This window comes from Dicentrarchus labrax, unplaced genomic scaffold (assembly GCF_905237075.1).
Source record: "Dicentrarchus labrax unplaced genomic scaffold, dlabrax2021, whole genome shotgun sequence".
In the NCBI taxonomy this organism is placed as follows: Eukaryota; Metazoa; Chordata; class Actinopteri; family Moronidae; genus Dicentrarchus; species Dicentrarchus labrax.
In genome coordinates this window covers 12,894,502-12,920,368 of record NW_026136701.1, presented here as the reverse complement: position 1 = coordinate 12,920,368, position 25,867 = coordinate 12,894,502, and the positions used below count along the sequence as shown (strand labels likewise).

Below are 25,867 nucleotides of genomic sequence, written 5' to 3'. Positions count from 1 at the left end.
TTTAGTAAACAAATCAATTAACGGGACAGATCTTACTGACTAAGGGAGTGAAACTGTCAAAATCATTGTTACTCTATTACCACACCAGAGAGTGACTCCTATTACATTGTTGCATGAAAAGTGCATTTTACATTCAATCAATATCACAGGCACATTGCTTTAACGCTGAGCGACTTTGCTGTAAGCCTGAGCTCTACAGAGATATTGTACATACAAATGCAAAATGCATCTACAATTACGGTTAACTGATGTTGATAATTTTCTTTACATTCATTAACAGCAAGATATATCATTTGTTTCGTAGTCAACTGCTACTCGCAGCTAATTAATTATATCAATATATACCAGCGCTTTGTTTATATTATTAGTGGAACAAGGTTTTTTAATATCAAATAAAACAATAAAGAAATTAAATTATATAAAAACAACAACAAAGCCTATCAGGAAGCTGACTCTTTGTTCTCTTTGATCATAAATAGCAAAAATCTAATTTACATGAAGAGATGTCTTTTCCCAACACTTACCTGAACCATCTATCCTTTTCCTTTGTTGTTTTCTGTAATGACTGCCACACATTATTGTGGCTGCTCTAAACCATGTGTGCTGTTCATCTTGCAGTGCTGTATCACTACCAGGTACATCTATGGCTGTAAACTCATAGCTCTGACGCTGCCGCCTGAATCTTTGTTCATGTCCACTTTCATTTTCAATTACACACTGTGTGAAGAAATAACAAAAACTAAAAATCTAATTTGGCACCAGAGCATATGCATTATGCATCAGGCAAAGCTACACGGGTAAAGGGTCCCTCTGTTGCCAAATGATTGGATTGGCTGATAAAAGTCCAACTTGATTTGTTCACTTCTCTGTGTTTCTGTATTTTTTCCCTGTTTCTAATTCTGCACAGAAGGCAAAGGTACATTGCTGTATGAGGAAGTTCTCTGTTTTCCGAATTCGTTCCCAGCATAATGATTTATCGTTTACAATCTACAGTTTCTCATCAGGTGGAGCTCTGCTCATGACAGAACTATGAGCGGTGAAAAAAAGGTTTAGCCGTAAATGTAATAGACAGTGTTGAGCAGTATAACAGCAAAGGAGCAAAAAGAGCAAGAGTGGGCATCTTTGGCTAACTGCTATAGATTAATTGATCTAGCCATGAAGTTAATGAGCTAGATCCTTTTTAAAAGAGACAAGTGCTGAGACAGAGGAAGCTAATGGTCTCTCACAACTTGGAGTGGTAAGAAAGAGAAAGCTATTTATCTTGGAACATATACTTTATTCACCGTGCGACAGAATCGCAAGGTAATTGACGGGGCCTGTAACTGCTGATTTTATTGCCTCATTCTGATCATCCTTCTTTGCAAGTCATGATCCACAGACAATTCGGCACAGGACACAACAACGGATCCCTGATTGTAAACTCCAGATAGCTGAAGAGCCATGTTCTGTGAAAGTGTTGACAAACAGGGATTTAATTTGACAGTAAAGTTTGTGAATATACTTAAGCCATCACATTAATGTGTCTAGATTGGTAATGTATGAGGCTTTTGTGATTTGAGTTTGCAATCTGAGTGGAGTTAGATTGATCAAATCAGTATTGCAATCATACTGCAATCAAACACTGACAATAAAATGCTCCTTGCTCACATGACTTCCCTTGACTGATTTCACCCCTCATCAAGTAACTCTCCATCTCTCTCGGTCTTGCCTCTCCCCCTTTTTGTCTCTGTTAGTTGGCAGTGGGCAATGAGCCTGGTCAGTCCCCTGTTAGGTTCTGATTACAGTGTAGATTGTAGTGCAAGCACATGTTACTGCCTGCTGAGCAGCGATATGTTTCGGAGGGCGGTTTTCTCTACTACCTTGCCAGCCAGGGATGGATTGGCACAGTGGAGTTTCCTGGAATACCAATGCCTCCTCATCTTCTCTATCTCTTTCCCCTGCTCCTCTCTGACCACTCCTCTATCTAAAAGATACGCTCAGTGCCTTGGCACATAGCTGCATCTTCCTGGAAATAAAAATTGACCTGAGCCAATGTGCCATGCGCGATACAGAGCAGCCAACTGCCAACGCAACACTCAGTTATGACGAGTCTGTGTGGAGCTAGAGATTATATAGCTCTCCTGATCTGTATCATGCTCATATAATGCACGCACGTCCATACACAGACTTACATGGACATGCAGACACACAACTCATGCATGCGCTTTCAGTAAGCCAGATTTCCCAGTCGGCTGGTCTGTCATTGGCCGGCTGTTCAAAGGGAAAGTGTGGGCCAAAAAAATACTGGCTGTGAGGTTACCATGGTAACAGCCTGCCCAGGGGCGTGGGCTGTCTGCTAAATTGTGCGCTGGTTTGTTAAGGCTCACACACACTCACACATGCGCGCACACACACACATCTTAATTTTAACAGAATGTGTCTTCCTACATTCATTGTCTAGCAGACACCTGCTCTGTTCATTAGCATTAGCAGTCAGACTGTTGGATTTCACATCCTTATGTGAAGCAAACAGATTATTTTGGAGATATCACACACAAGCCTATTTATTTTTCTCTAGCTGGACACTCATATTCTAGCTATTCCACTGCTGCACTGCCCTCTATTGAATCTAATCAGACATGATATTCATTCTACAAACATACTCAAATGGAAGTGTACGGTGCCGATCTGCTATTATTTGCCAAATATTAGCACATTAATGGGTGTCAGAAATTGATCAGAGGAAACAATTTTTTTCATTTCTTCTCCCTTTTCTCCTTCTTATGTGTTCTGTAATGCCTTTCTCTTCTGAAGACTACACAGCAGTATAGCACTGTGTGGAGTTTCAAAGGTAGCCTAATTGGAGGATATATCAGCTTTCTCAAGGGGGTTTAAGTATTGTTCACTGGGGTTTCTGCAGCGTCAGACATTGCTGTATTAGCTAGTTGAGAGGACAGGTACGTCAAGATGAGTGGTGTTTGGTGAAGAGGACTAAGGCAGCAGAAAGTTTAGAGGTGTTGTATGTGTGTGAGTTTTTGTATATGTGGGTGGGTGTGGGTGTGGGTGTGGGTGTAGGTGCGTGTTTCAGCTTGGAAGAGAGGCTCTGACAGGGCCAGAATGGACAGATGATTAATGATCGGGGGGAGTGTTCTGTGGGAGGAACTCTTCAGCACCGCAGCTCTTAACAAAAGCAGAAGAGGTATGCTCCAAGCACTGCACTCTTTCAACCTATCCCTTTATTCCTGAGAAAAGCTCTCGGGCCCTCTTTTATCCCGCCTCACATTCTCTCTTTCTGCGAGATTAGAAGGTGATGACAGGGAGTAGTGGAGACTTACGTTGACCAGACTCGCCAAGTGATGTCACCACTGTGAACCGTGGTTGCCTTCAAGTGGAGAAGAAATGACCGCAATTGTGAGAAGTCGCATACATTTTCATCCCAGATCTTGGACCGAGTCCCTGTTGACATGTGTTGGCAGTTTATGAGAAATATGCAAAATTGTTCTTGAATCAGTTTCTGTGAATGAATAAATCATAACCCTAAAAGGCAGTTTACCCCGACTTTTAATATCCTGCGGGCATTTTCTGATGATTCTGACAAGGCTTTGTTTCGAGCCATGCTCTGTCTCAAATAATTGTATTGTGTTTTTCAATGACCTTGTGGAGAAATGGAACACCTGGGTTGGAAAAGCAGCTCATTACGTGGATTGTGGCTGGAAAATGAACAATGACAGAAGAGTAAGACTGAATACCAATAGGCTGCTGCACTGATTGCCTTTTTGTTTTAAGATGTTGGCTGTCCTGCCACGTTCTGTGTCCCCTCTGTCAAGCAAACACTTTTGTTACACCACTCGACGGATTTTCTCTCATTTATCACATAAGCAAAAATATACATGCGTGCACTTAGCATGTAAGCAGCCCCTTGTGGTTTGAGTGGGAGAGAGCTGTCTTTCTGAGTGACTGAGCAACAAAATAGTGAAATAAGGGTCAACTGGGGTCTTGACCCGATCATAAGCCTGTCTGTATGAGTGTTTGTGAGTCTGGGGGTGTATGCATGACTCCAAAGCCTGTTAAGACTGTGATCCATCTCATGTGATGGATGAGGGCCAGGGTTAAGGGTGGACTTGGGGGCCAAGAGTTGTATTTATGGGTCATTGAGGCTAACTCACAACTTGTGCCCTTCCGTGGGTCACACACCCGATCTGCACAAAACCTCAGACAAGCAGAGTGAGTATTTTTAAGCTGAAACTGATTTTGAATGTATATTTGAAGTTTTTTAATTCCAGAAGACTGCGTATATATTTTGGGGAAAAATATGTGGCTTTCTCAAGGCAAATGTTTTATAAAAAGAAAATGTCTTCACATGAGTCATAACTTAAATGTGCTTAACTTTGGTGCTAGCGGTTAATATTGGAGTGCTGGAGAAATTCTACCTATCCACATCAAATGCTGCATACGTTTGACTGTATTTTTCAACAACTTGCTGCCAAGCCATTTCTGGTGGTTGAAAGCTCATACATACTTGATGCCAAAGTAAAAGCCAGGGGAGAACTTAGTGTACTATAACTTTGATTGGGTTTGAGTATAGGCAAGCCATTTCCAAAACCCATCTAATCCTTTGCATCGGCTTCCTGCAACCCATAACTGTACATTTCCATTTTATCTCACACACACCTGGTGATGCTGGCATAACAAGCTAGTGTAATTCTTACTACACTGCCTCCATAAATTCCATGTCTCCAATTACCTAAGATTTTGATGGACTATATACATCCTGCAACTGCACGTTCTAAACTCTTGCACCATATGTGACACTGTGCCAGTGTGCTTCCATGTATGATGAATTGCCTGCAGTGTGCACTATATCATACACTCAACAAACACATTTCTTTGTCTATAACCTCTGAGCACTAACTCCCCACTCTGCACATCAGCCATTGTTAAAGCTTGCTCACAGAGACTACCTCATATTGCTAATCTCCTCATGTGGCACTTGTCCTGGCCAGTCAATACATCACTGTTGAGCAGAAACAAGATCAAAGTTTTCTCCAAATTAACTTGGGATTTGGAAATGTATGTGTATACAAAGTTGGTCTACATGCTTGTCTTTGAGCTAAATCCAGATTAAGATTGTTGTCATTATCAGTAAAGAGGGAGAGTACCTGCTGGGAAGATGACTGACAGTGAAGAGATCATCATCTTGTCTCTCCCGGTCAGGCTTGCTGTGACATGAGGTCATCACAGTTAGACTGTGATGAGTCGCAAGCAGTGATCCACAGCTGCCATACCTCTGTCAACCCACTGCAGAGTGAGCTGGAGACAGAAGGGGAGAAAGAGAGAAAGACAGCCAACCTTAACAAGGATTCAAACCTGTCAATCAAGGCAAGAAAGCAACAAGGGGAAGAAAGGTGGGAGAAGGGAAAGAGCAATTCATTACCGGTGGGACAGACAAAAAAGATGTGAGGGCAGAGAAGAAGTGAGAAGGAGAGAATGGGAGAACAATGCAGAGAGAATCCTGTAGAGACCTCTTGAAAGGGAAGAATGTTTAGTTTTTGCATGCAGTCAGTTCAGTTGTGGGTTATTCTCCCACTGGGGAGACTAATTGCTTGTTGATCTAATGTTCTATCCCCTCCTGTCCCCCGAAAACCAACACATTTGATGAGTGATGGGTCTATGTGCTTTTTCTTTCTGCAGGACAGGAACTCCTGGCCTCCTCTAATATAAATATTCACAAATCAGGAGAAAAGACTTTGGGCTCAGCTCCAAAATTCATGAAGCATAACGCTATGCAGCCCACTGCTACCCGCCCTTAGAACGAGACCTCTGAGGGTTTGCTAACATTGTTCAAATCACTTTCTCATTCTCTCTTTCTCTGTCTTCACCCATATTGGTTTCTTCCTCCCTCTCACTCTCTGAGGCAGATCAGTGAGCAGCTAATTAATGAGTTTAATGCTAGGATTCATGCACATATTATGTGTCAATTAGAGAAAGAGCCTCAGCTCCATGGTAGGAGTTAAAATCTAGACGGACATTCATCCCGTGCTGGGTGTGAAGTGTTGCTGCCTGTTTGTTTTTGCCTGGCTGTCACTTATCTCCCCTCCTGTAATGCTGATTGCAGCATCTTCAGTTGTCAAAGGAGAGGTATTAAATTATCTCAGGTTCTCTAGAACATATGCTAGTCAAGTGGCGGAAAATATGGCTGCACCATTTCATTTAATGGGGTCAGCAGTGGTTACATGTGTTGCTCTGTAAATCAGTTCAGGAAATGTATTCTGGAGGTAAGGATAGCATTGATGCCAATACGGGAGTGTTTCTTAGGGTGTGTGTGTTTATTTGAGTGAGTGTGTACATGAGTTTAGGAGTGTGTGTATATATACATTCTTGGGCTCACAAGTTTGCCTCGAGGCACTTTTGCTGCACAGCTATTGCAGATGGCTGATTCAGCACAGCCTCCCCTGCTCCTCTCTTAGCTTTTGCCCATTTATGAGTGTCCATGCTAGCTACTGTCTGTCTGTAAACACACAACCCGAGGGCAGAACCTGACGCACATATTCTGCTCACACCCCATTAAACACACACTGAACAACTTATTGTGATCCCTTTTCATAAGAGTCAGGGCAATAGATTTGAAGCTTGCGCGTGTGTGTGCGTGTGCGTGTGTGTGTGTGTGTGTGTGTGTGTGTGTGTGTGTGTGTGTGTGTGTGTGTGTGAGATGGCCATGTGCATGCATGTGGTTCTTTGCTCACCCTGATGTATGAATTTTATACGGCAAAGATGATGACACATAAGTTCTCTCCTCCTCTCCTGCTGAAAATGAATTTTTGATCCGTGTTTTATCATCTTGTAATCTCTGATATCTTTGGAAGTTATTGCTTTATAAAATGGCTCTGCAGCTGGTTTGTGCTTCCCCATATGGCCAGGGAGGGTTTTTAAAAGTCTCAATGTTCTTGTATTGGAGGGAGGTTGATATTCTCACACATGACATCCGTGTATTACAAGTCAAGAGAGGTGGCAAACCTCCACTCCCACACGCTGAAGTAGAAGCCCACACTCCCCTATAGAAACTTCTTTACCTTTACTGTACTCTTGCAAACCCTATACAACTCTTTATATTCCTCCATACATGCATCTTTAGTTTCAAGACAACTCTGGAGCATCCACAGCATGGCAATGTGTTTTGCTCACGGCGATGTCCTTGTGCATTGCAGCTGCAATCTGCCTTACAGCTCCTAGGGTTGTTTTATAAGCTGTTTGTGGTTGTTGTAGTCTGGTTGTGTGTGTGTGTGTGTGTGTGTGTGTGTGTGTGTGTGTGTGAGAGAGAGATTGTGTGATGGTCTGGCTGTGTGTGGACAGTGTTGTGTGACCAGACATGAGGTCAGTCAGTTAGCCTCTGGTGAGTCTGTCAGCCTCCTCCAAAAGAGATGGAAGAGCAGCTTGAGTTGTGTGTGTTCATGATGCCTCCTCTTTCTCCTTCACCTGCTTTCTTTCTTTATCTCTCTATCCTCCCATCAGAGAGGCAGGCTGAATGGTATGAATGGAAGACTCTTAAAAACAGGAACCTGCCCTTTTTACAGTGAAATAAAGTAGACTCTAGCTTCCAAACCCAGCCTCTCAGTGAATTTTTAATGAAGCATAAAATGTTTTAATTAAATCTTAAAAGCCTGTTGACACAAAGGTCTAAAGGGTTTTCTCACACACTTTAGCTACTGTGCTATGTTCTCCACTGTTTGACCCAGCAGTAAGGAGTAATGTGACCAACTCCTTGGTCATTATTGCTTTAAATAACTCTCCATTTACCAAGCTCTTCATAAATATTGGAATAGTGGGCTCTTAGTCAGATACAATAGAACCATTATGTGGTAAGCAAATTCAGTATTGATTGAAACAATTTCGTTTGCTTTTATCTGAAACACTTAACCAATGGCTCATCATTTTGTTTACCTGATAAAGTCTTGTAATTTAGCGCAGACCTTGCATGAAACATTTCGTTCTTGATATATATCTTGGCTGTACATTCTTTCTTTTCCCCTTTTACATACTGCCCGAATACTGCTATGACAGTTTCTGTGAAAAAAGGAATATAACTACATCATATTTTTCAGCCGCAGTCAAGCCTTTACAATCTTTTACTCAGGCAAATAGACGCAGCTGGAGAAACTGTAAGATGCTTGTCCCATTAAATTTATAACCCCTCCCCCTCTGGAGTGCAGCGGCACCACAGTTTCCTCCCCCATCCGTAAGCCTGCTAAAATATTAGACATTTATCATGGTTATTATAGTCAGTAAATCCTTCCACACAGCGCAGAAACTCCACAGCCTTGTATTCTTTTGGGATATGAAGGTAAATGGATTAGGTTATTGCCTGGACTTAGGCGCAGTGATATCAGCCACAATAATCTTTGTCCTCCACCACGGCCTTTAGAATTTAGGACTCAAACACGTCAAGCCAACCTCCACAAACCACCAATGACGTTGCCTCACGTTGCCACATGTCTTCTGTTAAATTTGTAAAATTTATACTTGAACGCACTGCAATTGCTACAGCGGATTGCCAGCTAACGACTGACAGGCCTGTATGTTCTCTGCCTCAGGGAGAAGATATAGTCGGCAGGCTGTATTCCTAATGTTGCAACTGGCACTGTAGAAGTTTTTCTTTGCTTTTCATTTCTTTACTTTACACCGGTGTTGTCAGCTTGGTCTTTTGCTTGTGGAAGGAGAAAAGAAACAGTAGAGGTGAAAAATAACGGCGATCCCAGTAAAATTGCTACTTTGCTGTCAGACACTTTAAGACTTCCTCAGCTGTTGATTTAACATGCTGAAATGGCAGAATATGTGCTGAAAATGGCCAACAAATGCCAATAGTTACCGCCACAATACAAACACTACCATTAATTTGTCAAAGACGCTCAGCAATTGTCCAACAGCACCTAGATGAGAAGATTAATACCATTCTCATGTCGAGCTAGCCTAGCTCTGTCCAAAGGTAACAAATCAACCCTCCCCAGAACCTCTAAAGCTCACTAATTAGCTAATTATATATCATTATTTTAATCCACACAAGAACAATATTGTGAAAATGAAAAATAGTGGTGTTATTAGGGTTATTTGTGGGACTATTTGTAGTACGTAGGAACTCGGACCCAGATGCCTAGGTCATGCATTTGCTTGTGGATTTATTTATTTTTATCCATTCATTGTCTGACATTGTTTTTCTGATCTTGCAGCGTGCCCTCCGGGTACTTTCAAGTCGACCCAGGGTCCAGGTCTGTGTCTACAGTGTCCTCCTAACAGCCGCTCCACAGCTGAGGCTGCCACCATCTGTGTGTGCCGCAATGGCTACTACCGTGGCGATGCTGATCAGCCGAATGAACCTTGCACCAGTGAGTATATTGTACATGACATGACATACACACTCTAACACTGTCACACACTTACATTCTTGTATGACAAGCACCTGTAATATGCATATCTATGTATGCATTATCCATTTTATTATAAATCTGTATGGGACATCAATACTTTATACACTGGCCATGCATAAGAGCCACTATATTTTCATAACGACAGTGTAGAGATTTCTTTTTTCTATCTCATTCCTTCTGTGTCTCTTTCTTACTGTCATCAAACCAGCACATGTAGTAGCATTTAAATGAGCATGTATCCAGAGCCCGAGTTGTCTTCTCAGTCTGGTCATAATAATCACATTGCAGGGTTTCCATCATTGACGTCTCCATCACTGCGCCAATGTGCTTCCTCTTAGTTATCTCCCTCTCTCTGTCTCTCTTTCTTGCTGTTGTTCTGTCTTTCTGTCTGCTATCATCCCCTGCAGTCCTAATTACTCAGGCAGATGCTGCGAAGCTTCGACACTGTCCTACCGTTATCCGCTGGAGATCCAATAAGGCCTCTCACAGCATCAGAGTTATCTTAATATGATGTTAAAGCAATATGCTAAGCCTCCCTGCCGTCCCTGCTGACACACGGTTACACAGAAGGAGAGCACTGTTAGACCCCAAAAAGTTTGTTTACCTCTCCTCCTTCGCTGCCACTAGGGAGTGTCTTAATGGTTTGTTCTCCTCACAACAGCAGACGTTGAAGCATTATTGGTGTGGTTATGTATTCATTTAGTGCTGATTTATTCACATAGACCTGGTTAATTGGCCTTAGCAATGGGCTCAGGACCACACTCCTTTCCTAATCGGTTAGCAGCTGCATAGTGTAGCCTTCACAGCTAAAACGTGTATTGAATGTGCTTCTTTTGCAATTTTTTCCCTTTTTATAACTTTGAATTAAGTGTCTTAAAGCTACAGAGGTACCCCAATGCAGCATTGCTGTCTGTCTAACTGTTTGAACGCTTCCCAAGTGTAGCCATCCACACCTTTAGGCTTTGGATGTTCTCAACGGATGACACCCCACTTTCACCTTGAGCTTTCTCCGCCCTCCCATGATATACTACATAGCTCTCTGGTGAATTAGTGAACGCTCCATCAAGTATTGCATCTGCCTCTACCTTGAGGCCTTGACTTTTCCCCAAGCAATCTCCACAACAGCTCCCCAGTGGAGCTTCTTGAACAGATCCCCCTTGTTCAGTTTCCACATGCAGCCTGTGTTAATTTTTGTTCTGCTTTCAATCACACCACTTCCTTTCTGGTCTTATCTTCTCTGTCACTTTTGTTCTTTTTTCCTCCGCTTCACATTTTCTGTCATGCTCAGTACAACTTCAATTGTCTAAGTATCTTAACATTTAGGCAAGAATAATTTTGTTTTTTTGATGATAACACACCCTAGGTACCCAGTTACATGTTCATAAGTTAAAAGGAAAGGAAAGGAAAAATTGCCCACTACTACAATCACAATTATAGTGCACTATGAAGTGAAATAGTAATTACAAGAGAATGTATCCCGATTCTTTGAAATATGCTTTTATTACCCATGCATGCATTTAAAATCTCCTACTGAGAATTATGTTTTCAACCACTCCTTTTAACATTAACATCTTAAACCAACTTCAATTCCTCCTCAGTATGTGTTAACTTTTGCAACAGCATATTCGCATATTCAAAGCCTTCTCTGAAGGTAGAACCATACAGTGGCAGCAGAGCTTGATGCTCAGGGTGCCCTAGATCTCAGTAGGGGGGGCCAGTAAGATCATCCCAGTAAGAATCTCTTTAATACTTCGGGTCCTGATAAGAGCACTGCTAGAGTAGCTTAAATCAGGCCAATCTGTAGCAGCAGAAGCTGTAGCTTTAGCATTACTTGCCGGCGTCACAGGCGCGGGTCCCTGTGTGCTCCAGATCAGTCTGATTAGCTTGCCGATGGATTGTCCAGCGCTCGGCTCTGTCAGCGGGGGGCTCCACTCTATACGCCCTCCTCTTTTTCCCTTAGGGATATGCCAAGCCTGGGATGCACTTCAAACTACCCCTCCACCTCCTGCCCCTCCTTTATCCCAATCTTCTGTCTTGTGCTGACTCCAGCCTTGCCTAAGGGGAGGAACACCAAGTGTTCTGTCTCGCAGTGTGAAGCCCACTCCTCTCAGCTTGGCTTTCCAGCAGAGTACTCTTAGGGACAGGGGTTTGCATTGTGCGGCATCCCCTCTTGGTCCCTTTTTCAGGCTCGAGGCCCCAGTCTGACGTACACATACCTCCCCGTGGGTGTGTGTATGTGTGAAAAAGAATTAATGTGTTCATGTGAGAATGGTGTGGTGGGGGGAGGTCAGCCAGCTTCAGCACGCTGGGCCAGTAGGTTTCTCTCATTGTGTGAGTCAGAGGAGGGGAATGACAAGCTGAGTGGTAACTGAGGGGAGTCAGACGGTGAAACCAGCGCTGATTGGTCCATAGGGGAGAAAGGATGCAATGATTGAGCATCCTGGTGTGAAGAATAGCGAAGAAGGGAAGGGAATGATGGGAGGGAAGGACTAGTGACAAAGATAGATAGAAAAAAAAATCCATTACCACAGTGGGAGGGATGTGACAAACTAAGAGTGGAATCTGTATATTTGAGGGTTTGGTCTGAATTTAGAAGAAATTATGGATTAAAAGACCTGTCTGGGGAGGTTCTACACATAGCCCAGTAACACAGGATATGAGAGAGTCCCAGTGAGACTCAATACGATGTTATGGCAAAAACATGCTGTATATGCATGTTTACATCTTGGAAACCACCACTGCCAGCCACCAACCAATTCACGGAAAATCTTTGGAATGTAATTGGATGAACATAAATATAGGGTTAGAGAAGGAAAATAGGATGGTTCTGATGGGTTTCTACATTCCTGATCTGTACCACATTGGCCCTGAATCCTGTGGCTCCCACTCAATACTCACATCTGTGGCCTGTCCCCTGAAAATCTCCTTGAGCCCTGTCAAACACTGTCTGCGCCTCATAACACAAACAAAACCCATCAAAATTCCTGACTGAAAGGACAGGCTTATCTGATTTTCCATTCTCCTCATCATCCCATTTAGATTTTTCTTTCTTCTTTGCTCTACTATTCACCGTCTCTCTTCTCTCCTTGTTCTGTTTTCAAAGAGAAAGAGGAGTGAGCCATCAAAGTGCATAAATATTCTGTTCTTTTCTCCACGTTTTTTTTTTTTTTTTTTACCACATCAACTCTATTGTCAATTCTAGAGTCAGTTGAGGGTGCTTCCCACAGCAGTCAGCTGGCCAGTTTCCTCTCTCAGTAATGCAGTAGTAAATGAAGCCAAGTCAAGGTAATGGTCTGGCCTACTCTAATCCTTGTACTGAATAGGAGGAAATAATACTCCAGACTGATGTGCAATATGCACGCACAGGTTAAAATTATACCAGTCTCTGTTTCACATCTACTGCTTTATGGATGTCAAGGTAATTCAACATTTGGTTGCTGTAGAGAGTAATGTGGGTGCGTAGATGATCCTTTACTCAGTTAAAGAAAAGCTTCTGCATAGCCATATTGTGTCCCCTCAGATAAGTCATTATGTACCCAAATCTCCCCAAGCTGCATTGTATGCTGACATACACAGTATCACACAGTCTATCTACGGCTCCCTCAGTCTCTCAGCAGACAGTATTGGTCCTTATAACATGTTTTATTTCATGTCTCACCAACCCACACAACCCTTCTTTCTTTCTCCCAACTCCTCTGGCTGTGATCAGTATCTCCACACAGGGACCTTCTGTTGGTCCCTCAAGGCCTGTTTCACATCATAAAAACAAACAGTTTGAAAGAAGAGAAGCGTCAGCCTCCGACCATTCAAAGGGTGGATGAGTAAACAATGTGCAGAAGTGTTTATTTTGGGCACTGGGGCACTCTTTATATTAGCAGCTGAGGGAGAAAACTAGGCTGTGGCACCTTAAATCCTACTCACTGTGACTAGCCACGAGTCAGACAGTCCCTCTGAGTACCTTTTCATACATGTACTGTATGTGCGTGGAAGACATAGGGAGGAGCATTGTACAATTTATCATAACTCTGAAGATAATCCACTTCATGATATTACTGAATTCCATTTTTACTTGTCCAGGTGAGTTAAAGATGCAGTACAGGGTAGCACATTACAATTTCACATACAGAACATGGCAAACAGTCACATTTGCCCATACATACTTGAAGCCAAACCATTAGCTCATTTTGCTTTTGCTTTTGCTAGTGAAAAGACTAGTATATGCACTGCTACTACATATTGGTATTTTCCTGACCTTGAAATTACCTTTGTCCATTTGATTAGTATTTTCATACCCCATACAGCTAAGCTGTGGTACAAGATGGGTGTTATGTGCTTCTGCATGAAAAGACTATTGTAACAGTTTGGGTCAGTGTTACTTGGTTGAGCTAATGTTAGCTTTCAGAGAGTGGAAAACGAGACGTCATAAATTCATAGCCTCGCTGGTACTGGGGTTTTCCACAATACTTGTAGTTTATTACTAAGACATTAACTTTGTCAGTCCTGGTTATACATATACTATTGTATCATACATAAACAAAACAGAGGCCACATATAATCAAAATGTTACACTTGAGTTGAGAGGCAAAAGAAAAACAGGGACTCAGAAACCATTCAAAGCAGGTGACATTTAGGCAAAGCAGTATTTTCAAGACACATTTCCCAATTTGCTGTTAGACTATGTTGGTATTCTCTAAAAAAAATTGTATTTCATTCAAACCAGACCTATGGTATTCATAAATTAGACACACAATGAGTAATTCATGTTTGCAGATCATTAGGTTTAAAGTGCATTTTTTATTACAATATGATGAGTAACAGCAGGATTATTACAGCTATATTTTAGTTCAATGTGAGAGAGTGTCTCAAGAAACATGTTAAGTTCTTAGAAAAATATCCCGAACTCTCTCTAGATAGTCATGTAAAAAGGATTAGCATGGGGTATTGTCAGTTTATGTAACCATGTAAACAGCGTACAAAGACTATTCCTTGACTCACAGTTTTGGGAGCAATGGCACTGCATGCAAACACAAGCGAATCTAATTGAGTACAACCTTATTAATCACATGAGCAAATCAGACCAAAAGCAGCCAGCAAACTTTATAAAATGTTGTTATTAGTCTAAATTGTTTGCCTTTAGTAACTGCACAAAATACTAATGCTGTTTATTGTCTTCAATGTGCATTATGACCAGGCTTTTACCATCTCCACAAATTAAACTTAAAAAGGCACAACATCTGGCTCCCTGTTTGCGTTTCTATGTATTTGTGCCTTACTGTTCTGTGCTGTCTAGATAACTACATTGATTTCCTACTTGCAGTAGCTGGTCTGCACTATTCTGTCCATTTGGTTTGTCAGTATTTTCATGTCCCCCTATGATTGCCACAGCTGTTTAAAGGGTATGAAACAGATAATATGACCGGTTGAGGTGATATGGTTCATCACTGCAAGAGTGCTATTTACATTCCCCTTCACCAAACCCTTTTGTGCATAATGCAATTGCCCATACTGAATAAAAATAACACATGTGCATTGATTCGTCCTCATTGTCCTTGTGCAAATGACCTGACTCTTTGCACCGATTGTTGTGATTGCACCATTAAAATAGAGCCCTTACTGTGCTGTGATACAGTATATGTCACAAGAGCACATGAGGTGCTTGTAGATGATGTTTAACTCCTATAATTCTAGTGAAAGCAACATCTATGTGAGCACAAACAAATCTGACTGGCATAGCTAAATGAATGCCAGCTAAGAACCTGTAAGTAACATTCTCAACAAATTAAATTCTATGGCAAATTAAAACAGCCTTAGGCTGCAGTAATAGTCTGCAAATCATTGGTTAAGTGGCAGTCACTTCTCATTTCTTCTGCCCTCCCTGCATATGTAGAGCTTGGTTGTAACTGGGACGAAGGAGTGGGACGCCTAGTTCACACCTCAACCAGGAAATATGTATTCCTTCCACTGTTGTATGAATACATTGATACAGACAGTGCAGACTTAAGTACACAGTTGCAGATAGTTCAGGCATGTGTGTTTGTGTCACATGCATTTTCCACATGAGCAGATGTGCATTGCTTTTCCCTGCGATGCGAGTTTGGGGCGAGTGCATGTATGTGATGGATGATACACTGGATACAAGCGGTGTGAGTAACATATGAAGTGCCTACTGTGCAGTCCCCAAGGGGAGAAGCTAAAGTGTGCTGCCAATTCCCTCATATGGCCAGTTCCTACCAGCACACACTCTTTTTTGCCTTGTTTCCTCTCCACATAAAAAAACATCAGGTAGCATCCAAAGATCAAATTAAGTGCCATTTGACCATGTATCTGGAGCACTAGCTTTTCTTTTAGCCAGACCATAATAATCACACTAGGGAGGTCACGCCCTTCCTGTCACTGACCTCTCTGTTGTTGAGCCGCTGAGCTGAGGTCGCAGCAGTAACAGTGCCGTTCCCTCACCCTTGTGTGTTCTGTCGCTTTGTCCCAGCTCCCCAGGGCTATCCCACATGGCTTTGCAGCAACAATGATTAATTGTGTCTGTGTTGACTGAAGTAACTATCTGCCCTATGCCCACAGAAATGGGAAAGTGCTGTATAATAATATATCTAAAAATCTTTGTGTATCCCCCTTGTTGTCTTATTTTTTTAATTGGTAAAAAGATCGGAGAAGAGGAACAGACATACAGCATGTTAGAGAGTTGTGTATTTCTTCAAAGGGTCTCTAGAATTGAGTAGATTTTCAGTTTCACAGTAGTCATGGATCTAATAGTGGGTCAGTTAAACTTCTCTTTTAATGATAAAGGTCAGGCTTTATGGAGGATGAATTGGTACCAGATCAGCTCTACAGGGCAGCCTCACTTAACCTAAGCAGCATTGACTAAGGGCTTTGGAAAGCTTCTGCTTTATCTGCAGTGTCTGAAAAGAGCCTCTGAGCAGCCGGAGGGACACAGAGTCTCAGCTAAGCAAAATTTTATACTGCCATTTGTGCAGATTTTAACTCTTAAAGAATTGTGCTCCAATTGCGGGAGGCTGAACTAGCCACTTTTCTGAACCCTAATATTAAGCCACCACTCAAGCAAAACAATAGTTTTATTATTTCTTGATTTCTTTCTGAATATCGTCTTTGAGGTTCTGCTCCAGCTGCGGGCTATGAGGGAGTGAATGGGAGCGTGAATCTCCAGAGCCACTTGGATAAGAATACTCCATGCAACACTGCATTTTGCTAAATAACCAATGTTTGATAGACACAAACGTTTCGCTGTATGATCTCTCTGAGTGTGAATGGAATAAATTAGCATTCCAATTGTGCTGAAGATGGAGAAAAAGACGAAAAAGACGAGTTGCTCTTGGACAACAACACATATTTATTACAGGGTTGTAAATTGACTAAACTGACCTAACAGCAGGCAGATTTATGAAACAGTTTTCTTTTTTCTTGACAAGCATTGCATTTTGCTTTGAGGATCATGGCAGATTATAATAAAACCTTTTCTGACATAAAATATAAACGTAGTTGTAAAGGTAAATGACCCTAGCTACAATGGAATCTGGCTGACATCTCTCTGCGTGTCTACAGGTGTCCCATCTAGCCCGAGGAATGTGATCTCCATTGTGAACGAAACCTCTGTGATCCTGGAGTGGCATTCTCCCAGGGAGACAGGCGGCCGCGATGATGTCGTCTACAACATAGTTTGCAAGAAGTGCCGGGCCGACCGGCGGTCCTGCTCCCACTGCGACGACAACGTGGACTTCGTCCCCCGACAGCTGGGTCTGACTGAGACCAGGGTGTTCATCAGCAACCTATGGGCTCACACCCTCTACAGCTTTGAGATACAGGCTGTTAATGGAGTGAGCAATAAGAGCCCGTACCCCGCCCAGCATGTCTCCATAGACATCACCACCAATCAGGCTGGTAAGGGATGATGACATCTATTCTTATCCATCAGCAACATCCTCACCTCCCCTTCCTTAGTAGTTTTATTTAAGTTTACATTTGTGAAACGGCAAATTCTACTATTATTGCATAAATGTGAATTATTTCACCTCAACAGACCATCATCATGCACAAAGTGCATTTCAGAGTCTCACTTCACGGCATAGCTGACTTCAGGGCTACTAAGATTTCACGTCGCTCCACCGTGCATAATGACTTTAAAGCTTGAAGTGTGAGTCCAGCTGGTTTAGTGAAAGTTATACGAACATGCTCTCCTTCTAAGCTTTCCTTCCCTGAATCAAAGCAATAGCTTTCCCCTCTGAAAACACGACGGAGGAGTTGAAACACAGACCCAAGACACAGCATGTTCCATTTTGTGGCAGGCTAAGTGCAATTCACTGCACCATCCCTCTTTCTTTTGTACTTTATTTACAAATTAAATCCGATGATGGAAATAACCCCAGTTTGCATTCCTCTTTGGGCAATCCAGGAGTTCTTGGTTTTTAACATTGGTAAAGGTAATCATCCTTCCAAAAATAACACACAAGTCAAATATGAGACCTCTTTTTTGAGGTTCACATCTGGATGTTGAAGGCTGGTTGCTTCACAGACTGACACATCTCTTTGTTGTTTTTCTTTGGTCTTTGTTTAATGAGACTGTGTTTTGATAGCAACGCCGCACAGCAAGTCAGTACTTCTCTCTTCATGGAAGGCTAAACCCCAGTTGAATGTTTGTAAACCGCCAGATTTATACACTGACACTGTACTCCTCTCTTAAATAATAATATTTATTCCTTTTTAATTCCATCCCCTTCATTATATATGTGTGTATATATATATATATATATATATATATATATATATATATATATATAGTTACATTAAACATAGGCGTGAGCCACAAAAGCCATCATTTCTATGTTGCACTGTTCTTAGCTTAGCTGACAACATACATGCTGAACTGCATTTAGTGTTGTATAACAGTTATCCAGGTTCAACTCTGTTCACTGTTCAATACTTTAATGTCAGACTGGAGGAGAGCAACCAAAGATAGATACATGGACAGCTGCTGTTTTCAGGCTGCGCTGAAATATTCTTCACTCCTGCTCTCTCTCTCTCTCTCTCTCTCTCTCTCTCTCTCTCTCTCTCGTCCTCTCTCTGTTTGTGTGCATGTGTGTGCCTTCTCTGACTTTGCCTGTGATGGATCTGAGTCCAGCAAATGAAAATGACCTTCATCCTGTTATCTTTCTCCCTCTTTCGCCCCGTCTGTCTCACTGTGTGCTTGTGTGTGCTCATCCTCTAACTGCCTGTGATGGGACCTGAGCCCAGCCAATGGAAATGACAGGTCGGGGATATTGTCTTTGCCGGTCCTCTTCGCAACGGCATTTTTCATGCTCTTGTAAATCTTTGACTTGTACACAAAAGCACCTATCAAGGGACAAATATTGAGCAAGTGAAAAATTTAAATGAGGCTCTCTCTTCATTTTTTCTTCGTGTTTCTGTGGGTGAGACGGACCGTGAAAATCACAGCGGGAGCTTGTGGGACCTAATAACAGACACAAAGTGGAGTTACAGTGTTGTGAAAGACAAGAGATTGTTGGTTTTGTTCATACGGGCAAGGTTCCCATAACAAAGGAGATGCAAGTTTGTCAGCTTGGGTCTCTGTTGGCCATGCACTGTACGTGTACAATTGAGCACTTGCATAAGCAAATGCTTAGTCTGAGCCAGTGAACAAATACCTAATGTCAAATTCAATTCAATTTAATAAAATTTTATTTGTATAGCACCAATTCATAACAGAAGGACACTTTTCAAATAGAGCAGGTCTAGACCAAACTCCTTATAGCATTATTTACAGAGACACAACAGTACCACCATGAGCAAGCACTTGGCGACGGCGGCAAGGAAAAACTGCCTTTTAAGAGGCAGAAACCTAGGACAGACCCTTCGGTTCTAGGTGGGTGGTCATCTGCCTCGACCAGTTGGGGTGAGAGAGAGAAAGAGAGAGAGACAGACAGACAGACAGACAGACAGACAGACAGACAGACAGACAGACAGACAGACAGACAGACAGACAGACAGACAGAGGTGCACAGCAACAACAGTAGCAACAATTAATAGTAGTGACTGATGATGATGAACATGAAAAAGATGATGGCAACGATGGGGGACAATGAGCAGTGATTATAGTAATAATAGTAACTGTAGTAATAATACTAGTAATAATAATGATAATTATAACAATAATATCAGTAATATTAGCAATGGCAGTCAAGCAGGACCATGGCAGGAGGCTCCATCAGGATCCATGAGAATCTGTGTGACGAGAAAGCACAAGAACTCCGGGGAAGAAGTGAAGTTAGTAACATGCATTAATGGGACATGAATGAGTGCAGAAAGAGAGGGAGAATTCACAATTACTGATTGGTACATTTCAGTACATTTCCACTTTAATTGTAGAATGAACTTATTTCACATTTATCTCAAAGACCAGTGAAATCAAAATTGCTCTATCCAGATCCCTTTTGTATAAGAATACATTTTGAAATTAAATTTGGTCCAGTTGGTGGATGGCATACCATTTTTGATTATGACGACTCTCAGAGGAATGTAATGACCAACTGAACTTGTCGTTGTCTGAGAATGAGTCAGGGGAGGAGTGGGAGGGAAGACAGGGCACAATGGAGAAAGGGAGAGCTGTTTTTTTTTTGTTTTTTTTTGACCAGACTGCGAAACTGTGACAGTGAAGGAGAGGAAAATGAGGGAGTAAATAGGTCTGATTATCAGGGTGGCCTAATGGTGCTGACTGTCCCCATTTGACAGGCTAATAGCACACTTGACAGATAGATGTAGAAGAAGCAATGCCCAGGCCTATTGTTGAAGTCTGCTGCAGTAATGAGGTGTCTGCCAGTAATCTGCCAGGCCTATGTCCAGCCCTGTGTGGCCCTTTGTAGCCAGGTAATTGCACTGTTCCTATAGTTTCAACAGGGGGTTTCATTGGCAGCCCACTGAAGAGGCAGAAGTATCCAGAAGGGATTAATGTTGATAATGCACTTGAAAAATTAAAAGTGGAAAGTCTTAAAAATGTAGTGCTGTATTTTTATGGGTTCATGAAGACTGTAACATTAAGAAATTATACATTTTACCATTTTCTGTAACCTTTGAACACTGAATTTGTAAAAGAAAAAAGACCCAACTGTAATCCAAATTAATTCATAAGTACTCTTTATCTGGTATCCATGGTGTTGTTGTTCATATATAAGAGCAAACATTTTCTTCATCTCACTAAGCAGCAAAATGACAAAAGCACAATCAAAACCTTGTTGAAATGTACTTGATTGCTTCAGCATCAGAATGACAACTTTAGCACTGTGAAACAAAGGATGGCACTGTTTGGACTAAACAGACGAATGAGGCACATCCCTAATTTCACATAATGTCCTATCTATGCCAGAGCCAAGACTGCCAGTAGAATAGACAGATTTCTTTGTTTATGTGACATGGCATTGTTTATGCACATCAGGGAATGCGCAGGTGCGCAGATATCCGGGATGCGAAAGTTGAAATTTGTCCATTAAATACTTTAATTGCAATTCTGTTTCAAATTGGAATTAGTTATCCAAAAAGACATGATTCTAGAAAGCTACTGATTTAGAATGTCGTATTAAAGAAGCCATGCCATGGAAGTGTGCATAGAAGCTTACACATTTATACATCATGAAAAATATTTCTTATTCTTGTTAAGTTCATTATTTCCAGAAGAATGTGGCACAGTTTAAGGAAAAGGGTGCGCTGCTCACAGTCTCCTCTAAATCCCTCTTGGCTCTGCTTTTCAAGGTGAGCCATTTTTGTCATGTGCTGTTGTGCTCAGCACAGCTGTTAAAAAGGATGATGGAGGGGATGAGTAAGATGATTGCTTAGCAGATAATAATTAATCAACAAACCCTCTTATTTATTTTCCATTTCACCCATCCTTTTTGCAAATAGCATGCATGGATGTGCCTCCAATTAATATTAAAGTGAATGGCAAGTGCATTTATATATGCATTTATAGATGTCACTGTGAACATGTCCTGAAACTAAGGGTCTGTAATTTTAAATACATCCAGTACATCTCTGTTTAAAGGACTATTTCACCAATGTTCAGCCTTGTATTATATTGATTGGCTTGTATTGGCTTATATAAATATTTACAATCAATAGTACCCAAAAAACCTACAGCAGATGATGCTGTTTCATGCCATCCAAAAGTCTAACTTTATATTTTTGTAGTTTTAAAGTCTCACAGTTCTGTCTGGTTAATGAAAAGAGGCCCTCATACCAAAATAAGTATGCCTCGCTTCTACTCAACTCAAAACAACATCATCAGCTATGGGATTTAGAGGATAAATAGAGCCATCCCATGAGATATAGATTGTTGACAAGGGTAATGGTTTATTATTGCCCTTCTAGTACTATAAGACTGTCAACCCACAAGAGCACCGATAGGTGAAGTGGTCCTTTACCCACGAAAAAACGTTTGCCATGTCAAGTTGAAAATGTCTTTTTCAACTTGACATGGCTGTAGTGTGGACTCTTATAAGATTAAGGAAAACCAAGAGACCACCTAGAAAACAGTAAGGCAGCAATATAGTTAGAAGGGTTATGGTGTAAATTGGCCATGAGAGGAGGAAAGGGAGAGCTCAGATGAGGAGAGGAGGGAATAATGGAGGTGAGGAGGGAGTTGAAGGGATTTAGTGTGAATCACCGAAGAGGCCATTTAACTGCCCTCAATCCCAGTGTGTGTCTGGGAGGAAAGACTGATCAATAGTGTGATTTAGGAGTTCATTCGCGGCCTGTGCTCTCCAGGAGGTTCACGCACGCACATATACAGATACAGACACACAAAGGTTATATACTGCCCCCTCTTAGGCTATCATTCAGGACTGGCCTGAATTTCATATGAATGTCATATTTATCTGTGTTAGCTATTGAAAAATAGCCAGTCATGTCTCTTTATGAAAAACTGTGCTTTAATTTTAAGGGTAGGACACACTCTCTGCTCCAAGTGAATTTATCACATTGCTAAATGACCACATAGATAAGTGTATATGGTAGTCATGCTGGGGGTGATAAAAGTACCGGTGAGAACTACAGACATGGCAGTCATGTTTTCTTATGTAATCCATCCTGGACACTTACCTCACATCCACCACTGCTTCAACTAAGGAGGGTTTTTTTTATCTTTTACACATTTTACAACTCTTTTTCTACTCCAAGTTGTTATGCGGGGGTGGTTTGGTGAACGATGCATGAGAAAAAAAAACACATAAATCTCATGACTGGTGCTATCTTTCTCAACTAATGCCTGATGCTCAACAGCTCTCTGATCTTACTGGCACAGCCCTCTTGACCTAGATTGTGTGCCAACAATTCCTCAGACCACAGAATGCCAAGTATATCTACAAACAATCCTCCTCCACTTAGCTGCTCTGTTTGGAGAGCTATTCCCACAGAAATGCAAACATCACTATCCTCGGCCTTCTATGGGCAAGTCCAACCGGGTGGGTTGCATTCAAGATACTAAGATTCAATGTGCTAGACTGAAATCCAAACAACCAGATGAATTAAAGAGATCTACGCCCCGTGGGGTTCTAAAATCAGACGAGATGTTAGGCAAACATGTCCATGGAGGGTATTCAAGACACTACTCATTATGTCTTTTTAGTTTACAGGCTGCAGAGTCGTTCTTTGTTTTTTAGGGGGTTGCCTTTTTTCTGCTTTCTACCCTCTCACTGCTGCCTGTATGTATCAGATCTAGGGTGTCCAAGAGTTTCATCATCTTAGACGGTTCTTCGGGCTCTCTCCTTGTGCCATTTTTATTTCATTTGATGCCTGTTCTCATAAATGTTGGATCCTGTCCCTGCACCCAGAAAGTGAGGTATTAGCTGCAGGCAAAAATAAAAGTGTGGGCTAGAATGCTAGTGAGCCCCTTCGTCAATTCTGATGTCTTCATATAGTGTCTTAAGTGACGGTCGGAAGCATGTGTGTTTGTGTCTATATGAAAGTATGCTCATGCAGTGTACGGGTTCTTTTTTTCCCATAGAGCTACGTTGAGAATCCTCCACGTATAATGTGAGTTTGAAAATAATTCCAACCCCGGTTCCTTGACAGGAATCCATGGTGCTGAACTGATCCCTCTTTATGATGTTTGAGAGAGGCCCATTACCATATAGTCATGGCTGGCTTGGCCCTCTGAGCCCCTGCTAATGGGGAGGGTAGTAGTTAAACCTATGCCTCTGACAGAGGCACAGCACATGACCATAGGCTGCTTTCCTCATCTGAGACACTGAGCCCCTATTAGAAGGCTGCACGGTTCAATGGTGTGCCAGCATCTTAAAGCACAAAACCGCAAGTGCACTACAGAGAAAGAACTTGGCCTGTGTATGCGGTTGTGAATGAGGCCATACCTACAAGTATTTGTGCACTTGTGTGTTTTTTTTCTGTACAAAGAGTTGAATGGGATGTTGGTAAAAGATCAGCTGACCAATTATAGTACAACTTTCTGTCCAATAATTTAGCTGAGCGTAACTGAGGCAGAGCAGGAACTTCCAGCTGGGAATTCAAATGTGAAAGCTGTGCTGCTTGAGGAACACTGATGGCTGTCTGCACTCAGTCTATCCCGGGAACCTCACAGTGAGAGAGAGGACACAGTAAAAAGGGGAAAGAGAGAGTTGGAGACTTAAAACATTGATACTAATTTTGAAGTGGAACTAATACAACTATTATTGGCTACTTTTTAGGGGGTACAGATATAACTTTTACTCGCAATTTAAAAAGGAAGGGAATTAAGTTCATTTTGTTAGTCATGGGGAGTACTTCTCAGCCTGTGAAAACAGTTGTATAATGTCTTTAGTGGCTCTGGAGGGACTTTTCTAAAGTCTAAAGTCATCATGGTTAATTTGACTTGGTGAGTACCACTTTTTAATAGCCTTACGAACCTGGGGAGTGGAGAGGACATGGGCATTTACCAGGAGGAAAGTGTCTAATGGAGAGGTACTACTGAGTTGCATTATGGGATCCGGCGTTTTTGGAGCTTTACCCATGTAAGGACCTAAAAGTAAGGATATGTCTATATCAGTTTTAAAAATTATTTGAAATGTGTCTCTCCCAACTTTATTGAAGTGCAATACTAAGTCACTGGAGTACTCTTTTAAGATGTAGAACAGCATATTTGATGTTGTGACCCCTCACCACACTATATGAATTATGGTGACTGCACAGTGAAGTAACAATAATGAAAACAGAGGCTCAGGTCTGTGTCAAACATGTAATCTGATGCTCCAACTCATCTGTATTCCACAGTAGATTAATTGTACAAAGGTAAAGAAGCTTTTTATTCTTTCATCACTTTCTTTCAAACCCCTTTCCCACCTTCTCTCTCTCTCTCTCTCTCTCTCTCTCTCTCTCTCTCTCTCTCTCTCTCTCTCTCTCTCTCTCTCTCCCCCCTTCTCTGTCTTTCCTCTCTCTCTGTCTCTTACTTTCTCTCTTTCTCAGCCAGACACTGGGAGGCTTTGACTTTGATTAATGGTGAGCCAAGCTCTGCATTAAAAGCCAGGGGCAGCAAGTGGGGCCAGATAAAAGTGGAGCACAGGAGCAAGGGATGGGAGGGATGGAGGGAGGAGAGAGGAGTGCAGGACACAGTCACCAATCACTGTCAGCATCATCGTCCCAGGGTGACAGTGGGGGACGCAGTTGGAGGGGACAGCGGTGCTTCATTGGGCTGAACCTCACCCTCATACAGGCACAACACATTGTCTCTGACAGGCTCTTCACACATAGGCTACTAGGACACATAGACTCACATGCATGTGCACACCCTCTTTATCTCTCCTCGCGAAAACACGGCCACTGTCTGTCCAGTGGGACACGGTAGTGAGAAAAGTTATTTTTTTCTTCAGGGAATGTAGTGAGAATTTTTGTTGTTAAGATAAAAGTTTATGATCAAGTATTCACAACTTACACCTAAGCTATCCTAATAATTATACCCTAAAACCAAAAAGGATGAGCTCCTCTGAGATTAGGAGTAGGAGTTGCCCTGGCACAGGAGGGTGATGTCTCAACCCTTAATCCCACCTACAAAGTTCTGATTGGCTCAGTTGTTTCTCCAAATGGGGTTAACATCAATAAGCAGACCTATTTGAATCACTGAAAAAAGATCTCAACCCAGGCTAGACACTTGTATACATTTAGACAATGGACACATGAAAACATGTATACAAATTCTCCATGGTAGAAAATGGATGTTTTTCTGTCTTTGTACTTGAACGCATAAATTAAGTTGGGACCTGGATTCGGGGCTGGGGCTGTGGAAATACCTCTCCTCCTCAACCCCTTTTTCTACTGCAGGAATTTCTGTGTGGAGTGCCCCTCCCTTGAGTCTGTCAGGAACAGTGTGTGCCTGTGGCCGGTAATTGATAATGCGGCCCAGGCAGCCCTAGCCCTGGTCAGTGGAGCGTGAACCAGCCTGAGAGGCAGAGAGGCTGAAGTGCACCGAGGTG

At 42.0% G+C, this 25,867-nt stretch overlaps 1 protein-coding gene across 3 annotated transcripts in view; it reads left to right on the top strand.

The window, feature by feature from the left end:
• The window catches only part of LOC127365242 (ephrin type-B receptor 1-B), a 148,630-nt gene that overhangs the window by 78,105 nt on the left and 44,658 nt on the right, over positions 1-25,867 (top strand). For 2 of the 3 annotated variants that reach the window (XM_051403146.1, XM_051403138.1), the window contains exons 4-5: positions 9,201-9,356; positions 16,971-17,306. In XM_051403146.1, coding sequence (XP_051259106.1) covers positions 9,201-9,356; positions 16,971-17,306 — 492 coding nt within the window. The remainder of the gene's footprint in view (positions 1-9,200; positions 9,357-16,970; positions 17,307-25,867) is intronic. The other variant, XM_051403155.1, reaches the window with a different exon arrangement.